This window comes from Podarcis erhardii (assembly GCF_964252035.2).
Source record: "Podarcis erhardii genome assembly, chromosome: 1".
NCBI lineage: Eukaryota > Metazoa > Chordata > Lepidosauria > Squamata > Lacertidae > Podarcis > Podarcis erhardii.
Window position 1 is genome coordinate 116,241,819 of NC_138497.1, and position 18,647 is coordinate 116,260,465.

At 40.5% G+C, this 18,647-nt stretch overlaps 1 protein-coding gene across 48 annotated transcripts in view; it reads left to right on the forward strand.

Moving 5' to 3' along the window:
• TTN (titin) overlaps nt 1-18,647 on the forward strand; it is a 293,526-nt gene that overhangs the window by 186,685 nt on the left and 88,194 nt on the right. For all 48 annotated transcript variants that reach the window (XM_081862229.1, XM_081862238.1, XM_081862246.1 and 45 more), the window contains 20 exons: nt 282-548; nt 651-929; nt 1,460-1,868; nt 1,974-2,098; nt 2,200-2,466; nt 2,913-3,182; nt 3,370-3,672; nt 3,767-4,069; nt 11,037-11,224; nt 11,326-11,440; nt 12,106-12,390; nt 12,991-13,142; nt 13,274-13,421; nt 14,261-14,438; nt 14,531-14,652; nt 14,786-15,073; nt 15,165-15,461; nt 16,269-16,455; nt 17,499-17,614; nt 17,705-18,004. In XM_081862229.1, coding sequence (XP_081718355.1) covers nt 282-548; nt 651-929; nt 1,460-1,868; nt 1,974-2,098; nt 2,200-2,466; nt 2,913-3,182; nt 3,370-3,672; nt 3,767-4,069; nt 11,037-11,224; nt 11,326-11,440; nt 12,106-12,390; nt 12,991-13,142; nt 13,274-13,421; nt 14,261-14,438; nt 14,531-14,652; nt 14,786-15,073; nt 15,165-15,461; nt 16,269-16,455; nt 17,499-17,614; nt 17,705-18,004 — 4,599 coding nt within the window. The remainder of the gene's footprint in view (nt 1-281; nt 549-650; nt 930-1,459; nt 1,869-1,973; nt 2,099-2,199; nt 2,467-2,912; nt 3,183-3,369; nt 3,673-3,766; nt 4,070-11,036; nt 11,225-11,325; nt 11,441-12,105; nt 12,391-12,990; nt 13,143-13,273; nt 13,422-14,260; nt 14,439-14,530; nt 14,653-14,785; nt 15,074-15,164; nt 15,462-16,268; nt 16,456-17,498; nt 17,615-17,704; nt 18,005-18,647) is intronic.

An 18,647-nucleotide genomic window follows, 5' to 3' on the forward strand; every position in this document is an offset into this window, starting at 1 on the left:
TATCAGCATATTGTGGTATTTAGCTGGTGATAACATCACAATGTTGAAAACCACATATCACCCAGCCCTAGTAACATGTGTGCCGCTGAGTAGAGTTGTTGACCCATTATTGACCAAATTTGCATGGTTGTGTCCTCTATGCTAGGACATGGCCATGTCAAGTCAGTCTGAGACGTCTTTTGCTGACTGAAAATATTTTCGGTTATCAATTAGATGGGGGGGGTGATCTACTTATCCCCATATCGAAAACTAAAAAACAATATGCCCAACGTCTTTTTCAGAACTTGCAGCAGAATTTATAACCAGGCCACAGAACGTTGAAGTAATTGAAGGAGAAAAAGCAGAATTTGTCTGCTCAGTATCCAAAGAAGCCTTTGATGTACAGTGGATAAGGGATGATACTGTTCTTGAAGCCAATGATAAGTATGACATAATTTCTGATGGCAAAAAGAGAGTCCTGGTCATTAAAGAATCTGTTCTGGATGACGATGGAACTTACTCTGTCATGGTCGGTGCAGCCAAAGCAACAGCCCGCTTGACAGTGATTGGTAAGCTTTATGGGGCTTTCTCATACATTTGTGGGCATGCTTTTATTTCCTTTGTGGGATGTAATTCGCATCATAATAATAATATGCAAATTCAAATTGTAGAAAAACTCAGGATTGTCATCCCACTGAAGGACCAACAAGTAAAAGAGGGAGAAGAACTTGTATTTAACTGTGAGGTTAATACAGAAGGTGCCAAGGCGAAGTGGTACAAAGATGAAGAAGCAATATTCGACAGCGCAAAATACATCATGGTCCATAAGGATTTAGTTTACACTCTAAGAATTAGAGACGCCCATTTGAATGACCAAGCAACCTACAACATAGTCCTGGCAAACAAGAGAGGAGAACAAGTAAAGAGCTCTGCTACTTTGACTGTGCTTGGTAAGTGTTTTCCCAGGGCTATTATTCTAGAAAAAGAGTTTCCATGAATGCCTCCCTTGTTCTCTTATAATAGCAATGGTGCCCACTTGAGAGGTGTGCCATTCCAGAGAGGAATGGCAAACTAAGATGTTGGGCAATGCCGAAATGGCAAAACTGACCAGAAAGCTCAGGAACCAAGAAGACCAAAAAATTCAATAAACAATGGGGGAAAATTATAATTTATTTGGGAGACCCAAATAAAACATTAGCAGGACTGCAATAACACTTGTAAGGTAGCAAATATTATGGATAAAATGGAGAGACATAAAATATGGACTATGAGATAATATGCAGTTGAAAAGGATAACAATAGGACCCATGGAAGGGATGGTGGGAGAGGGAGAGAGAGGTGCTGGAACTGATTTCTGGCTGGGAAAAAAGTCCTGGTGTTTTCTTATTCTAAGTGGCACAGGCTTTCACTCTTGCCAAATTACTGTTTGGATGAGGATGTAAATTAACAACACTTTTCAAACCACTTCTCTCTTAAACAGAGGAAGACCTCAGAATTATTGAGCCTCTTCAAGACGTTGAAACCATGGAGAAGAAGTCTGTCACATTCTGGTGTAAGGTTAACCGCCTCAACGTAACCCTCCAGTGGACAAAGAATGGTGAAGAAGTCACTTTCGACCGCCGCATTTTGTACAAAGTGGATAAATACAAGCATTCGCTTATCATTAAAAACTGTGGATTTATAGATGAAGGGGAGTACGTTGTTACTGCTGGCCAAGACAAGTCGGCTGCAGAGCTTATTATCACGGAGGCACCTGCAGATTTCACTGAGCACTTGCAGGACCAGACAGTCACTGAATTTGATGATGCAGTCTTCAGTTGCCAGCTTTCCAAAGAGAAAGCAATGGTGAAGTGGTACAGAAACGGACGAGAAATTAAAGAGGGCAAAAAGTAGGTGCAGGTGCTTTTAACTGGTTGGTGGTATACTATGGTTGCTGTCTGGATTCTTGCCTCTGAATGTAACACATAATCCTTTTTTTTCTGTCTGCAATAAAGGTATCAGTTTGAAAAGGATGGAAATTTACACAGGTTAATCATAAAAGACTGCAGGCCAGAGGATGAATGCGAGTATTCCTGTGGTGTGGATGACAGGAGATCCAGAGCAAGACTTTTTGTGGAGGGTATGTTTACAATTTCTATTTATCTTTCACCTTTCAATATTTTTTTGTAAAAAAAAAAAAGTATGTCAACACAATCTAAATTTTATTCTTATTTTGACCAGAAATTCCTGTGGAGATTATCCGACCACCGCAAGATATTTACGAAGCCCCTGGCTCTGATGTTCTTTTCTTTGCTGAACTGAATAAAGATAAAGTGGAAGTCAAATGGTTGAGGAATAATATGATAATAGTCCAGGGAGATAAACACCAAATGATGAGTGAAGGAAAAGTCCATAGGCTGCAAGTCTGTGAGATTAGGCCTCGCGATCAAGGAGAATATAGATTTATTGCCAAAGATAAAGAAGCTCGAGCTAAGCTAGAACTGGCAGGTAAGCCTCTGAAATTTTTTAACAATAAAATAATATTTATATGAGTAATGCAACATTTTAAATACTTTTTCTGGGTGTTAATTTCAGTGATTAACACACTACTAGTGGTAATAAAAAAGCTCTGTAACTGAGAACCTACAATCACGTTGGATGATTCTCACGTGTTTCTGTAGCCTTTATTATGCAGCTTTCTAATGTAGCTTCTGTGCATTTAGAATTCAAAATGACCCAGCACAGATTAATTATCTTTGTATGTTGGAGGCAACAATAGTGCCCCCACTGACCAGAATGGGACAAGATGGTGTCTATACAACATTACTAATGGTTATGATTTTGGTTCTCCCTTCGCACCAAAGTTGCTTAAAAATCACAAAACAGCTCACTGCAATGTTGTTTTCTGTTTCAGATTTTCTGTAACATATTTCATTGATTTATTTTTTTACTAGCTGCTCCAAGAATAAAGATAGCTGATCAGAACCTTGTGGTAGATGTTGGGCAGCCATTGACTATGGTGGTTCCATATGATGCCTACCCACGAGCAGAAGCTGAGTGGCTGAAGGGAGAAGAAGCCTTGCCCACTCTTACTGTTGATACAACACCTGAGAGTACCACCTTCAGAATTCACGAAGCAAAGACGACTGACAGAGGAAGTTACAAAATCATCCTTAAAAATAAGCATGGCCAAGCTGAAGCACACATCAATGTTCAAGTTATTGGTAAGCTCATCATTTCCTATGGCTAAGGGTTGTTGCTTTTCTGATGTAGAAGATGAAAGCATTGGTATATAATGATGAGAGAAATAAGAAACTGCATCCACGAACCTCACTAAGTTGTTATTGTTTTATGAAAGCCAAAGCAAATCCCAAATTCTTTTAAGTAAACATACTTTTGCTTTATTCCCAGATGTCCCTGGCCCAGTTAGAAACCTGGAAGTAACTGAGACATTTGATGGTGAAGTTAGCCTTGCCTGGGAGGAACCAGAAAGTGATGGCGGTAGTAAAATCACTGGGTATGTTGTTGAAAGGCGTGATGTCAAACGAAAGACCTGGATTTTGGCAACAGATCGTGCCGACAGTTGTGAATACACAGTGACTGGCCTTCAAAGGGGAGGCGTGGAGTACCTCTTCCGCGTGAGCGCGAAAAACAGAGTGGGCACCGGTGAGCCAGTCGAAACAGACAAACCTGTGGAAGCCAAGAGTAGATTTGGTAAGAAAATTGTTATTTGGAGACTAGAATTTGTTGAAGTTCTGTTGAATAGGAAAATAACTTTTTTTAAAAAAAATCTCTTATGACCTTGCAGATGTCCCAGGACCTCCTCTCAATGTACAAGTTGTTGATGTGAACAGATTTGGTGCGTCTCTTACTTGGGAACCCCCAGATTATGATGGAGGGTCTCCGATTACGGGCTATATCATTGAATTACGTGACAGAGCTTCGATCAAGTGGGAACCAGCCATGACCACAGGAGCACATGACTTAGCTGGAACCTTAACTGATGTGGTGGAAAACAAAGAATACTTTTTCAGAGTCAGAGCTCAAAACCAGGTTGGAATTGGCAAACCTAGTGCTTCTACACATGCGGTGAAGATAATGGATCCAATTGGTTAGTATGCAGGCAATAAGAAAATATTTCTAGATAGTTATAATATCATTTGCTTATAAAATATGAAAACAGGAAAGACTTGAGTGAATCAGTTGATATATCTCAAACAAAAGTCCAGTGTTTATTATTCAGTTTCATAGAAACCATTATATATGTTGTTTTGAGAAATTAGCAGTGTCAGAAAATGAAAATAATAGAAGCTTCACATAAGCTCTAAAGCAAGGACCACTGTTGATGTTCAATGAGGAAGGATTTATGGAAATAATACTGTAATCTATTTAGTAGAAGACTATGACAAGAATCTAGCAAGCTACTTTTGGCATACTCTAAGGCTTGTACATATGCACTAATGCATGGGTAGGCAAACTAAGGCCCAGGAGCCGGATCTGGCCCAATCGTCTTCTAAATCTGGCCCGCAGACGGTCCAGGAATCAGCATGTTTTTCCATGAGTAGAATGTGCCCTTTTATTAAAAATGCATCTCTGGGTTATTTGTGGGGCATAGGAATTCGTTCATTATTTTTTTTCAAACTATAGTCCGTCCCCCCACAAGGTCTGAGGGACAGTGGACCGGCCCCCAGCTGAAAAAGTTTGCTGACCCCTGCGCTAATGCCTATTGTTTCTATACACAACTTGTCCCTATGTCAGATCACATGTACTTTGGACATTCCTGCTAGTTTCAAAACAGCAGTTTGGCATGGGCTTTAAGATACTGTTGTATGAGTATGACTTCCGGAGGCGGCGCGAAGGGTAATGGCTGCCCTTTCCTAACGGGAAGGGAAGCTCCGCACGAGAAAGGGTCGTCCGCTACGGCGCAGCGGAGACCCAAAAACGGAAAACCGCAGGCAGCAGAAGCCTGCGGTCCCGGGACCCGGCGGGCGCCAGAAGCGGCCACCGAAACGTTGAGGGAGCCTCGTAAGGGGCTCCGGATCGCGGAGGAGGCTGCGGCGCTGTGGGTCGTTCCGCAATCGGCGGAGTGAAGCCGCGTAGCTGTTGCCAGTGAGCGCTGACCTTTCTTCCTGAAATTTATGCTTTAAAAACAACAACCCGTGAGTAAACAACTGACTGTATGTAATTCGGGACTTTAAAACATTAAATTTGGCTGAAAGCGGATTGACGAAAAACAGGAAGTCCGTCTTCCGCTCCCATTGAACTTGAACGCAAAGAGCGTGGAGGAGTGGAGGCAAAGAGAGACCTTTTAAACTATTTGATCTGAGCACCCATTGAACTTTATTTTAAGTGGAATAAATAACCTCATGTGCTGGACTCTTATGAATTTTAGTTATATTTTAATCTTTCTCCCTTTGGAGCTACATTTTAACTAAAAACCCCAGGCGCTGGAACTGCCTGAGAAACTGAGCTGTCAGCTTGCAGTTTGCAGCTTGGATACTTTGAATCTGAACTTTGAAACAATCTGAGAGAGTCTGAACTTGTTACTTTGAAGCATTTGGATTACCAGCTTACACCATCAGAAATACTGTTGTTGTACTAAACCTTAACTCTGCTGAAAAATCTTTTTATTGAAGGTTCTTGGACTTAGAAATTTGACTTTATTTTAACTGAAATTGATTTCTTCCCTGAAATATTTTAAACTCCCCCTAGAGGATTTGGGACTTATAACAGTGACTTTTATTTTACTTTCTTTTTCCCGGCCCCTTATTGACTGTGACCATCTGTGCCGGGGCTTTCTCATGGGAACAACTCAGCTTGACCTTGAATTTTAGATAACTTTGGAATGAGTGGTACAAGAAGGAGAGGAAGAACTAAACAAACAACTTTGACAACTTTAACCGCAGCCTCACAGGCACGTAGATCATCTGTGCCTACTTTGCCCTCTGAGGTCGAAACTGTTTCTCTGCCACGGGCAGGGGAGGGAGAAACTGAGGAATTACAACTGGAAGATATGGCCTCAGGGGCAAGCACTACTATTTTAGAGAAAATTTTTGAAAAATTAGAATCTTTGGATAAGAAAGTAGAATCTTTGGACAAGAAAGCTGATGAGCAAACATATAAAATTGAGCAGAACATAGAATGTTTAAATAAATTATCTGGACAAGTCGCACAGAATACTCAAGCAATCGGAGAATTGAAGGAGGCTGCAGGGGAAAATCGGAAATTGGCTGAAGATACCAGCCAAAAACTTGAAAATTTAGAACAAGAGGTAAGACCACTCTGCAAGCAAGTAGGCGAACATCAGACCTATTTGTCCATGCTTGAACTGCGGAACAGGGAGAGCAATTTAAGGATAAGAGCAATACCAGAAGTGGAAGAAGGCAACCTAGCTGAGTTTCTGACTAAAGAATTCTCCAAATTTTGGAGTTTAGAGGAAAAGGACTTTAAAATTGTTTCAGCTTTTAGGCTCGGAAGACTTCTAAAGAAAGAGAAGCCCAGAGACTGTTTGATAATATTGAGGTCAAAGGAGGAAAGGGATAAGATTTTGGGCCTACACTACGGAAAGTCACTGGACATTTTGGACAAAAGAATTGAGATCTACAAGGATATTCCTAAACAACTGCTAGATCTTAGATCTGACTATTTGGAGTTGACAAGACTACTAAGGAAGAATTCAATCATCTTTAGGTGGGAATTTCCTCAAGGACTATCTTTTACCTTTAGAGGGAAGAAGATCAAAATCAGAACATCGGAAGACAGAGATAAATTTCTGAACGTATACGGAGAGGACCTTCACAAAGGAATTGACCAACTTCCAGGGCCTGAAACACCAGAGGTATCTGCACCCTTGGACTCTGAAGATTCTCTGAACAAGATACCACCCCTTGAAAAATAACCAGATTTATTCAGGATGTCTCTGCAACTTTTGAGTTGGAACATTAATGGCTGCAATATCCCGGAAAAAAGGAGAAAAATTTTTCATATACTAAAAAAAGAACAATTGGATATTATCTGCTTACAAGAAACACACGTGACTAGGCTCCATAGAAAGGTGTTAATAAACAAAAGACTTGGCCAAGAATTTATATCTTCGGACAGAGTAAAGAAGCGAGGAGTGGTGATATATGCAAAAGAGAGCCTGTCACCTAAATTCTTATTCAAAGATGAACATGGAAGAATATTAGGAATTGAGATACAACATCAAGGAGAAAAGATTCTGATATTAGGAATTTACGCACCAAATGACGGGAAATCGGAATTTTACAAGAAGTTGCATGAGACTATGCTGGACTATCTGGACTACAACAACATCATTATGATGGGAGATATGAATGGGGTCGTATCGACAAACATGGATAAGTCACAAAATCAAAACGTTACAAAAGACGGCAGACTACCAAAGACCTTTTTTGAAATGGCTGACAATATGGACTGGATTGATATTTGGAGAACTAAGAACCCCCTGGGAAGAGAGGGAACATTCTTCTCTGAAGCCCAACTGACTTGGACAAGAATCGACCAAATATGGATATCTAGAGGTCTGGCACCCAAGGTCAGAAAAGTGGAAATCTGCCCAAAGACCTGCTCCGACCATAATGCGCTGAAGATGGATATGACACTATTGCCAACCGGCTCCTTTAGATGGAAGATGAATGATAGCTTGTTTAGAGATCAGGAGATTGTCAAGAAGGCCCAAAAAACTTTGAAGGATTATTTTGAAATAAATATGAACACTACGGTGGAAAAAAGAACTATCTGGGACGCAAGCAAAGCTGTGATGAGGGGGTTCTTGATACAACAGAACACTGTAAAGAAAAGAACACAAAATGAAAGGAAAGATAAGATTTTGCAGAAAATTAAAGAATTGGAGAAGAAATTAAGATCAAACCCGAAGTCACAGCCGATTCTGAGAGAAATTAAACTATATCAAGCCCAATATTCTAAATTGATAAACCAAGAAATAGAATGGAAGATTAAATTAATGAAACAAAAAACTTTTGAATCGGCAAATAAATGTGGAAAACTGCTAGCTTGGCAGTTGAAGAAGAGACAGAAATTAAATACAGTTACAAACCTAGAAATTGAAGGAAGAAATATCCAGAACCCCATGGAAATTAGAAAGTGCTTCCAGAGATACTTTAAAAAATTATACACTCAAGGGCCGCAAGATGAGGTTGAGATTAAACAATTTCTGGAAAGAAATGGATTAACAAAGTTGTCACAAAAAAACAGATTAATCCTGAACAACAAAATAACACAACAAGAGATTGAACAAGCTATTCAGAACATGCAACTGGGCAAATCTCCAGGGCCAGACGGTTTGACCTCCAAGTATTACAAGACATTAAAAGACTATCTGACTCAACCAATGATGGAGGTCTGTAATGAAATTATGGAAGGGAAGAAGGCGCCGGAATCGTGGAAGGAAGCCTTTATCACATTGATACCAAAATCTGAAGCTGAAAAGACACAACTCAAAAACTATCGTCCCATCTCCCTTTTGAATGTGGATTACAAAATATTTGCAGACATTTTGGCAAGTAGATTCAAAAGAGTGCTTAATGAAGTAATTCATAAAGACCAGGCAGGCTTTCTCCCAGGTAGACATATGTTTGCAAATACTAGGAACATTATTGACGTTTTGGAACTTTTGCAAACAGACATAAATACAAAAGCAGTGTTAATTTTCATAGATGCGGAGAAGGCCTTTGACAATATTTCTTGGAAATTTATGAAGGGAAATTTGAATGAAATGGGAGTGGGACGGGGGTTTGAGAATGGGATTGACGCAATATATTCAGAACAAAAGGCCAAACTGATAGTTAACAATGTGGTTACAGAAGAGTTCAAAATTGAAAAAGGAACACGACAAGGCTGCCCGATTTCCCCTTTGTTATTTATTTCGGTTCTGGAGGTGCTCTTGAACTTGATCAGAGGGGACCGGTTGGTGGAAGGGATTCAGGTCGGAGCGAAACAATATAAATTGAAAGCTTTTGCAGATGACCTAGTTTTGACCCTGCAGGAGCCAGAGTCTAGTACGAAAAGAGTATTACAATTGATACAGGATTTTGGTCGGGTGGCGGGATTTAAATTAAACAAACAGAAAACTAAAGTGTTGGGGAAAAATTTGACAGATATAGAGTCGGAACGGTTTCAGAGAGAAACAGAACTAACTATGGTTAAAAAAGTAAAATACCTAGGGGTAAACATAACAGTAAAAAACCTGAGCCTATTTAAGGATAATTATGAAAAATGTTGGTCTGAAATTAAGAGAGACTTGGATAGTTGGACAAAATTGAAGCTTTCTTTGTTAGGCCGAATTGCTGCTATTAAGATGAATGTATTGCCAAAAATGTTGTTTTTGTTTCAAACATTACAGATTGTGGACAAAACGGAGTGCTTCCGGAAGTGGCAGAAAGATATATCTAAATTTGTCTGGCAGGGCAAAAAGCCCAGAATTAAGTTTAAGATATTAACAGATGCGAAAGAAAGAGGTGGCTTTGCCCTGCCAGACTTAAAGTTGTACTATGAAGCCGCAGCTTTCTGCTGGCTAAAAGATTGGCTACTTCTCGAAGACACTGACGTGCTGGATTTGGAAGGTTTTAACAATGCTTTTGGTTGGCATGCATACTTATGGTATGACAAAGTTAAGATCAATAAGGCCTTTAAGAACCATATTGTCAGGAAAGCACTGTTCAATGTCTGGACGAAATATAAAGACTTATTGGAAAACAAAACTCCAAGGTGGCTCTCACCTCTGGAGGCTAAGGCCCGAAAAAGACCCAATATGGAGGCCAAATGGCCAAAATATTGGGAATTATTAGAAAAAGATGGAGACAATTGGAAATTGCAGAGTTTGGAGAAAATGAAGGATAAGGTGCGAGACTGGTTACATTATGCTCAGATTAAAGAAGTTTTTAAAAATGACAAAAAGTTAGGGTTCCAGGTGGAGAAATCGAAGTTAGAAACAGAATTGTTAGAACCCAAAACCAAGGTACTATCTAGAATGTATAACTTGCTGCTAAAATGGAACACACAAGACGAAATGGTTAAATCGGCTATGATAAAATGGGCACAGGATATTGGGCATAACATTATGTTTGAGGACTGGGAAAGGTTGTGGACCACTGGGTTGAACTTCACTGCATGTAATGCTCTGAAGGAAAATGTTATGAAAATGATATATAGATGGTACATGACCCCAGTTAAACTTGCCAAAATATACCATTCGCCTGACAATAAATGTTGGAAATGTAAAGAAAATGAAGGAACATTCTTCCACCTCTGGTGGACATGCCCTAAGGTGAAGGCCTTCTGGGAAATGATATACAATGAGCTGAAAAAGGTATTTAAGTATACCTTCACTAAGAAACCAGAGGCCTTCCTTCTGGGTATTGTCGGCCAGAAGGTGTTAAAGAAGGATCGAACATTTTTCATGTATGCAACAACGGCAGCAAGGATTCTCATCGCAAAAAATTGGAAAACTCAAGATTTACCCACACTGGAAGAGTGGCAGATGCAGCTGATGGACTATATGCAACTGGCCGAGATGACTGGCAGAATCCGAGATCTGGGAGAAGAAAAGATGGAGGAAGACTGGGAGAAATTCAAGATGTATCTACAAAAACATTGTAATTTGTTTGAATGTTAAGAAGGATGCTAGATTATAAAAAACTGGCCACCACTAAACTAGATTTAAATTTGATGATAAGTGAGACTAAAGAAAATATAAAAATTTTATTGGAAAAAGTGTTAAATCATATTGGAATGTGTGGACATGAGATTGTAAACAAGTTGATAATTTGTTCGGAAAAATTTTTTTTAATGATGTAAATGGGAGAGGGGGACGTGAGGGAGTCCAAAGAAGTGAAGAATTTGTTGTTATAAAAGTAAGATTGTTTTATGTGTGCATTTATATTTTAAAAAAAAACCTTAATAAATATTTATAAAAAAAAAAAAAAAGATACTGTTGTATGAGGAACTCAAGAGTAGCCCTTCTAGACTTGTGGGACTAGTTGCATAGTTCTTCTGATTCTGGCCATCTGTTATATTGTGCAAATCATTGTGTTTTGCAGAAAAACCAAGTCCTCCCATTAACCTTGACCATTCTGACCAAACTATGTCATCTGTGAAACTTACATGGGAACCTCCTTTGAAAGATGGAGGCAGCCCAGTACTGGGCTACATTATTGAAAGGCGCGAAGAGGACACAGACAACTGGATCCGTTGCAATGCAAAACTTGTGCCTAGTCTTAATTATAAGGTAGCATATTCTTTTCCGAAGTAAAATGCCTATTAAGATTTTTTTTAAAAAAAATAAAAAATAGTGATTATTAATTATGACATTTTCCTCTGTCTTCATAGGTAACTGGGTTGAAACCTCTAGCCAGGTATTATTACAGAGTATCTGCAGAAAATGCTGCTGGTGTGTCAGATCCTGCTGAAGCTATTGGACCACTGACTGCTGATGATCCTCATAGTAAGTTGAATTCTAGTTTCTTGCCATAGTCAACAGCTTGAAAGGAAAGGCTGTGTTCATCTGAGACTATTCATGCTTGTTCATAAAAGCAATACTTTAATATTGTTCTCATACATTGGATACCAAAACCAGCCCCCCTCTCAGCAGTAAAATTCTAAAACAGGAGTGGGGAGACCATGTGGCCCTCTTGATGTTGTTGGACCCCAGTTCCAGCCAGTATGGCCAAAGGCCAGGGATTATTAGAGTTGAAGTCAAACAACTTCTAGAGGGCCACAGGGTCTCTAGGCCTCATCTAAGCTATACTAAAATGGAGGGAAACCCTTAACATTCACTAGGTAGCACTGTTTTACATTTACAATTTGTCCTCTAAGGTTGCATTGCTAAACAAGTCAGAATTTTTTAAATTTTAAAAATTGTATTAAATTGAACATTTAGGTGTCTTTAAATTGGAGCAAGCTTTTTTATTGCCTTCCTATATTGCTAATTTCATCAGATTATGAAACAGTTTTATGATGGGTTCTCAATAGATAGAACGCCATGTGAAGGCATCTATAATAATGCTTTCCATTCAAACAGATTCCAAAGGCAATTGCCCTTTAATGGTGTTGTGGAGAAAAAAAGAAAGTTTATAACTTTAATGGGCATAATTTGTGTTTGTATTTCAGCTGGACCTACAATGGACTTAAGCGGATTTAAAGATGGACTGGAGGTTATTGTTCCAGATCCCGTCAAAATACGTGTTCCTATTACTGGCTATCCAGTCCCAACTGCCACATGGTCTGTCGGCGACAAAGTTTTAGAACAGGGTGACCGGGTGAAAATTGACACGTCTGCAGCCTTTGCAGAGCTTGTTATTACCCCAAGTGAACGGCCAGACAAAGGCATCTATACCTTGAAATTAGAAAACCCTGTGTCATCTGTATCAGGAGAAATCAATGTTAATGTCATTGGTGAGCAATCCAGTATATATTCTGAAGAATTGTATATAACCTGTTTTGTAAATAACCATGTGTGTAAAATCCAAAATTTTCAACAAGCCAAATTTGTTATTAATAGCACCATAGGAGCCAACTCCTAGGGCCCAAGGTCTCTTCACCCCCCCCCAAAAAAAAAAAATCTGAGGGGGATGGTCCTTCCCAAAGTTGATGGACGTGTGTTCGATTGTGTGGGGCAGGGCTTATCTGGGCCTCCCCAATATTTTATTCAAGTTGGCACCCCTGAATAGTACTAAACAACAGCAGCATGTTTATTTATTAAATTTATGTGCTGCTTTTCCTCCCAAGAGAGCCTAGGTTGGCAACTTCTATTGTACCATTTTGTTATGAAACCCTATAATACAAAGGAGATCATAAACTTAGCTATTAACAGTTAACAGTCTGTCCTAAGAATGCTTACTCAGAAGTAAGAATCCTTCTTTCTTTTTTAAAAAAAACAAAGCATGAATTAAAATCTAGTAGGTGTAACCAAACAGCCAAAGTCTTCCATCAAAGAAAGAATAAGTAATATATATATAATAATTGGTTTATAATATGATGGGTATTTATTTTTAGCTCGCCCAAGCGCACCAAGAGAACTACAAATTGGAGAGATAACTAGGAACTCAGTCCAATTAAATTGGGAAGCTCCTGAAGATGATGGAGGAAGCCCATTGACTGGCTATCTTATTGAAAAGCGTGAAGTGAGCCGCAAAACATGGGTCAAGGTATGCAGTTTCTTTAAAAAACCAAAACACCTATATTTCTAATACATATTGCTGAAGATGGTATGAAATATTCTGGTGCTTGCTATGGGAAAAAAAGTTCTGTTATTACTTGGAACCTCTCTTGTTTTTAGGTGATCGACAACGTCCTTGACCAAGAGTTCACTGTACCAGATCTGGTTCAAGGAAAAGAATATTTGTTCAGGGTCTCAGCATGTAACAAATGTGGACCAGGAGAGCCTGCTTACATTGATGAGCCTGTCAACATGTCAGCACCTGCTAGTGAGTTTTCTTAATTAACTATTCCTATTGATTTTGTATATCTGCATTTTACATAGTAACTTGTGCTATGCAACATAAGTATTGAAAGAAAGCAAGGAGCAGAGTTTGAATCAATAAGGGTTTGGTATGACTTACCTGTTGTATTAGAAAAACTGAGGCTTGGATCCAAAGATGCATAATTGGAACTATGTGCAAAAAAAAATATCCACACACACCCTCTTCTGCACTGCAGCCCTCAGTACCCACTGAAGAGCTGCTACTTAGTATTAAAATAAAAGGTAAAGGGACCCCTGACCATTAGGTCCAGTCGTGACTGACTCTGGGGTTGTGGCGCTCATCTTGCTTTATTGGCCGAGGGAGCCGTCATACAGCTTCTGGGTCATGTGACCAGCATGACTAAGCCGCTTCTGGTGAACCAGAGCAGCGCACAGAAACGCCGTTTACCTTCCTGCTGGAGTGGTACCTATTTATCTACTTGCACTTTGATGTGCTTTTGAACTGCTAGGTTGGCAGGAGCTGAGACCGAGCAACGGGAGCTCACCCCGTCGCGGGGATTTGAACCACCAACCTTCTGAACGGCAAGACCTAGGCTCTGTGGTTTAACCCACAGTGCCACCTGCGTCCCTTGCTTAGTATTAGTGGACCCTCATTTGACAGAAAGCAGGGAGCTACCTTGCCCAAATGGGTCTTTCCTGTTGTGCAGGGTACTTGTTGGATACCAACCAATGTGAGAAGAGCACCCCAGAGACAGTAAAGAATCAAAAAAACTAAGACCCACTATAAGGCACACACTATATGCAAGACAATTATACATGTTCTTTCCTCCCCACTCCTTGCAGCGGTGCCTGATCCACCAGAGAATGTGAAATGGAGGGATCCAACATCAAAGTCCATTTTCCTCACATGGGATCCACCTAAGTATGATGGCGGTTCTCGTATCAAAGGCTACCTGGTTGAAAAATGCCAGCGTGGCACTGACAAATGGGAGCCCTGTGGTGAGCCAGTCATTGAAACAAAGTAAGAGCTTGCAGTATGAAGAAAAATGTTTTGCAAAATTGGATGGTTACATTTAAACACGCAGTACGCTGAACTTGTTTTCTGATTAACAGAATGGAAGTAACAAAACTTAAGGAAGGAGAATGGTATGCTTATCGCGTGAAGGCTTTGAACAGGCAAGGGGCAAGTAAACCAAGCAAGCCAACAGATGAAATCCAGGCTGTGGATGCAATGGGTAATTTTTGATTTCCCACTCATACTTAATCTATACTCTTGAAAACACTGGTGAATGTGTTTCTGCTGTTAACGCTTCTGTGCACAGTTGCATGTTCTTTTTTAACAATATGTCGATTCTTCTCTCAAATCAGAGGCACCTGAGATTTTCCTAGATGTGAAACTGCTTGCTGGAATCACTGTCAAAGCTGGAACTAAGATAGAGCTGCCAGCAAGGGTAAATGGAAAGCCCGAGCCACGGATTAGCTGGGCAAAAGCTGAACAGACCCTGAGACCCGATAAAAGAATAACCATTGAATCCAAACCTAACCATTCCACAGTCATAATAACAGAGAGCAAGAGAAGTGATAGCGGCACCTATATTATTGAAGCCGTAAATGCCAGCGGTCGGGCAACAGCTACAGTTGAAGTTAATGTCCTAGGTATGTTTTGTTTCCATAGAAATAACTTTAAATGTTTTCCTAACAAAATATTTGAATAGAAGAGGTTCAAACTACTGTTATGCTTCCACAGATAAGCCTGGCCCACCAGCTGCATTTGATATCTCCGACATTACAAACGTATCTTGTGCTTTGACTTGGAATCCTCCTAGAGACGACGGCGGCTCCAGAATCACGAACTACGTTCTGGAACAAAGAGCTGCAGACAGTGAAGTGTGGCACAAACTATCATCCACTATCAAAGAAACAAAATTCAAAGTAACAAACCTAACACCACTTAAGGAGTACATCTTCAGAGTCAGCGCAGAAAACATGTACGGAGTTGGAGAACCAGCTCAGTCCGTTCCTATCGTTGCTAAATATCCATTTGGTAAGTCTATTCGCTTGACAGAAAGGGCTGCTTGTCACAAGATGGCTGCCAAGGGAGCCTGCTAGAAACTATAATGTGGTAGCCACTCCACATGGCATGGCATTGATAGGTACCACTTCTCCATGTGGGTCAGTCCCCACCATAATGTTTGTCTCCACACTATCATTGGTGACATGGAGATAAGCCTGTGGGTAAGGGTCAGTATTTATGGCAAGCTGGTACACATAAACTGCTTGTCATGTGAAACCAGCAGCAGCCACAAAGAGACAGTTTCAAGCAGCCTCTACATGGCAACTGTACGTTTCCGAGCACAATTCAAAGTGTTGGTGCTGACCTTTAAAGCCCTAAACGGCCTCGGTCCAGTATATCTGAAGGAGCATCTCCACCCCCCATCATTCTACCTGGACACTGAGGTCCAGCACCAAAGGCCTTCTGGCAGTTCCCTCACTGCGAGAAGCCAAGTTACAGGGAACCAGGCAGAGGGCCTTCTCGGTAGTGGCGCCCACCCTGTGGAACGCCCTCCCACCAGATGTCAAAGAGAACAACAACTACCAGACTTTTAGAAGACATCTGAAGGCAGCGCTGTTTAGGGAAGCTTTTAGTGTTTGATGTATTGCAGTATTTTAATATTTTTTTGGAAGCGCCCAGAGTGGCTAGGGAAGCCCAGCCAGATGGGTGGGGTATAAATAATAAATTATTATTATTAATTTGATGAAATGGCATTTATTGCTACAGGTGCTTCCTATTACATTTGCACACAAGGAATTGCAAGTATGTCATTGTTCCCCTTTCTACTTCTTTGTACAGATCCGCCAGGTCCTCCGACACGAGTTCAGCCTGTTGAGATCACTAAAGATTCTGTAACCTTGACTTGGGTAGAACCAGATGAAGATGGTGGCAGCCCTATCACTGGTTATTGGGTTGAACGGTTGGACCCTGATCAAGATAAATGGGTCCGTTGCAATAAAATCCCAGTTAAAGATACAACATTCAAGTAAGATCATTATATGTTTCGTTTTAAAAAATATATAGCTAGGTAACTGAGAAGATTGCTATTTGTTTTTAGGTCAACAGCTGACTTTTATATACTCTTGAACTTGACTCCTTGTCATGCATTAGAATAAAATATTAACTGGTGCTCTGTAATAGCATCGAATAATTGTATTGCTGTCTATACTTTGGGTCTACAATAACCATTGAAAATATCCTTACCTAAATCATGTTCATAACCATCCACCAGTGCCACTGAATAGGACAACTGTACTATGGGTGTTATCAGTAGCACCAATTTCTGCTATGGAAACAGTAGTGGGATTGTGACTTCTGATGTGATTCTACATCACTGCAGCTGCTCATAAGATTAGTGCAGATATCAGAACTTCTTAGAGATGAATATAGTTTTGTGCTTTTTGAACTCCCAGTACAGTCGTACCTTGGAAGTCAAACGGAATCCATTCCGGAAGTCTGTTCAACTTCTAAAACTTTCTGAAACCAACGTGCAGCTTCTGATTGGCTTCAGGAAGCTCCTGCAGCCAACTGGAAGCCACGGAAGCCCTGTCAGACGTTCGGGTTCCAAAAAATGTCCTCAAACCGGAACACTCACTTCCGGGTTTGCGGCGTTTGGGACCCAAAACATCCGAGTACCAAGGCATTCAAGATCCAAGGTACAACTGTAATATGAAGTAATAATACAAGCCAGGGATATTTATTACACCCAAGCATTATTCATCCTTAGAGTTTTAAGTAGTACCAATATATATCATCTACTAATGAATAGTACAGAAATGCAGATTATATTACATCTGACCAGTGTCTGAGACTTTCTAGTGATACACTAATAGGAAGGTCCTTCCTCCATGTACACAGGGAGTCTCTGGTTTGGGGTGATAGTATATATTTGCTCTGAACAGTTCAAAGGTATTGGTTTTTTTAATGCACGAGGTACACTTGTGATGATGCAGAGTATTTAATTATAATGTTAACTAGTAATCAGTATTACAAATTTTACATTTGGAGCATTATCATCATTCCTATTAGGGTTAAAGGTCTCACGTTCCATAAGAAGTACAAGTTCCGTGTCGTGGCAGAGAATCTTGCTGGGCCAGGAAAGCCAAGCAGAGCAACAGAGCCAGTCTTAGTGAAGGATCCTATTGGTATGAAAGCATTTTTCTTAGATGAATTCTATAACTTACTCCAAGTCATAATGCTGGGTTTTCTAAACCAAGTTATCAATTCATGTCTAGATCCCCCATGGCCACCCGGCAAGCCAGTTGTCAAAGACGTTGCCAAGACCTCGTGTTTCTTGAACTGGACGAAGCCAGAACACGACGGCGGTGCCAAGATTGAATCGTATGTCATTGAATTGTTAAAGACTGGCACAGACGAGTGGGTAAGAGTGGCTGAAGGCATCCCCACACCAGAACACTTCCTCAAAGGGCTTATGGAGAAACAAGAATATTCCTTCCGAGTCAGAGCTGTCAACAAAGCTGGAGAGAGTGAGCCTAGCGAGCCCAGCGATCCCGTGCTATGCAAGGAGAGACTGAGTAAGTTGGCCATTGCATTCTGCAGGAGAGCTTCTCCTGAGAGCCAGTGTGGTGTAGTGGTTAAGAGCGGTGGACTCGTAATCTGGTGAACCAGGTTCGCGTCTCCGCTCCTCCACATGCAGCTGCTGGGTGACCTTGGGCTAGTCACACTTCTCTGAAGGTTCTCAGCCCCACTCACCTCACAGAGTCTTTGTTGTGGGGGAGGAAGGGAAAGGAGAATGTTAGCCGCTTTGAGACTCCTTCGGGTAGTGATAAAGCGGGATATCAAATCCAAACTCCTCTTCTTCTTCTTCAAGTCCCAAAAGTAGCAGAAGCCTGCTCCACAGTAACTTGGAGTGGGGCTTTCAGCGGGGCTGCCACTGTCTGTACTTGCAAAAGACAATTGAATATATTTTCGTTTCATCCTCAGTTGTATTTTTTGTATTGTTTAATAATAATAATAATAATAATAATAATAATAATAATAATAATAATAATGTATTATACCCCGCCCATCTGGCCGGGCCTCCCCAGCCGCTCTGGGTGGCTCCCAACAGAATATTAAAAACATGATAATACATCAAATATTTAAAAACCTCCCTAAAAGGGCTGCCTTCAGGTGTCTTCTAAAAGTCACATAGTTGTTTATTTCCTTGACATCTGA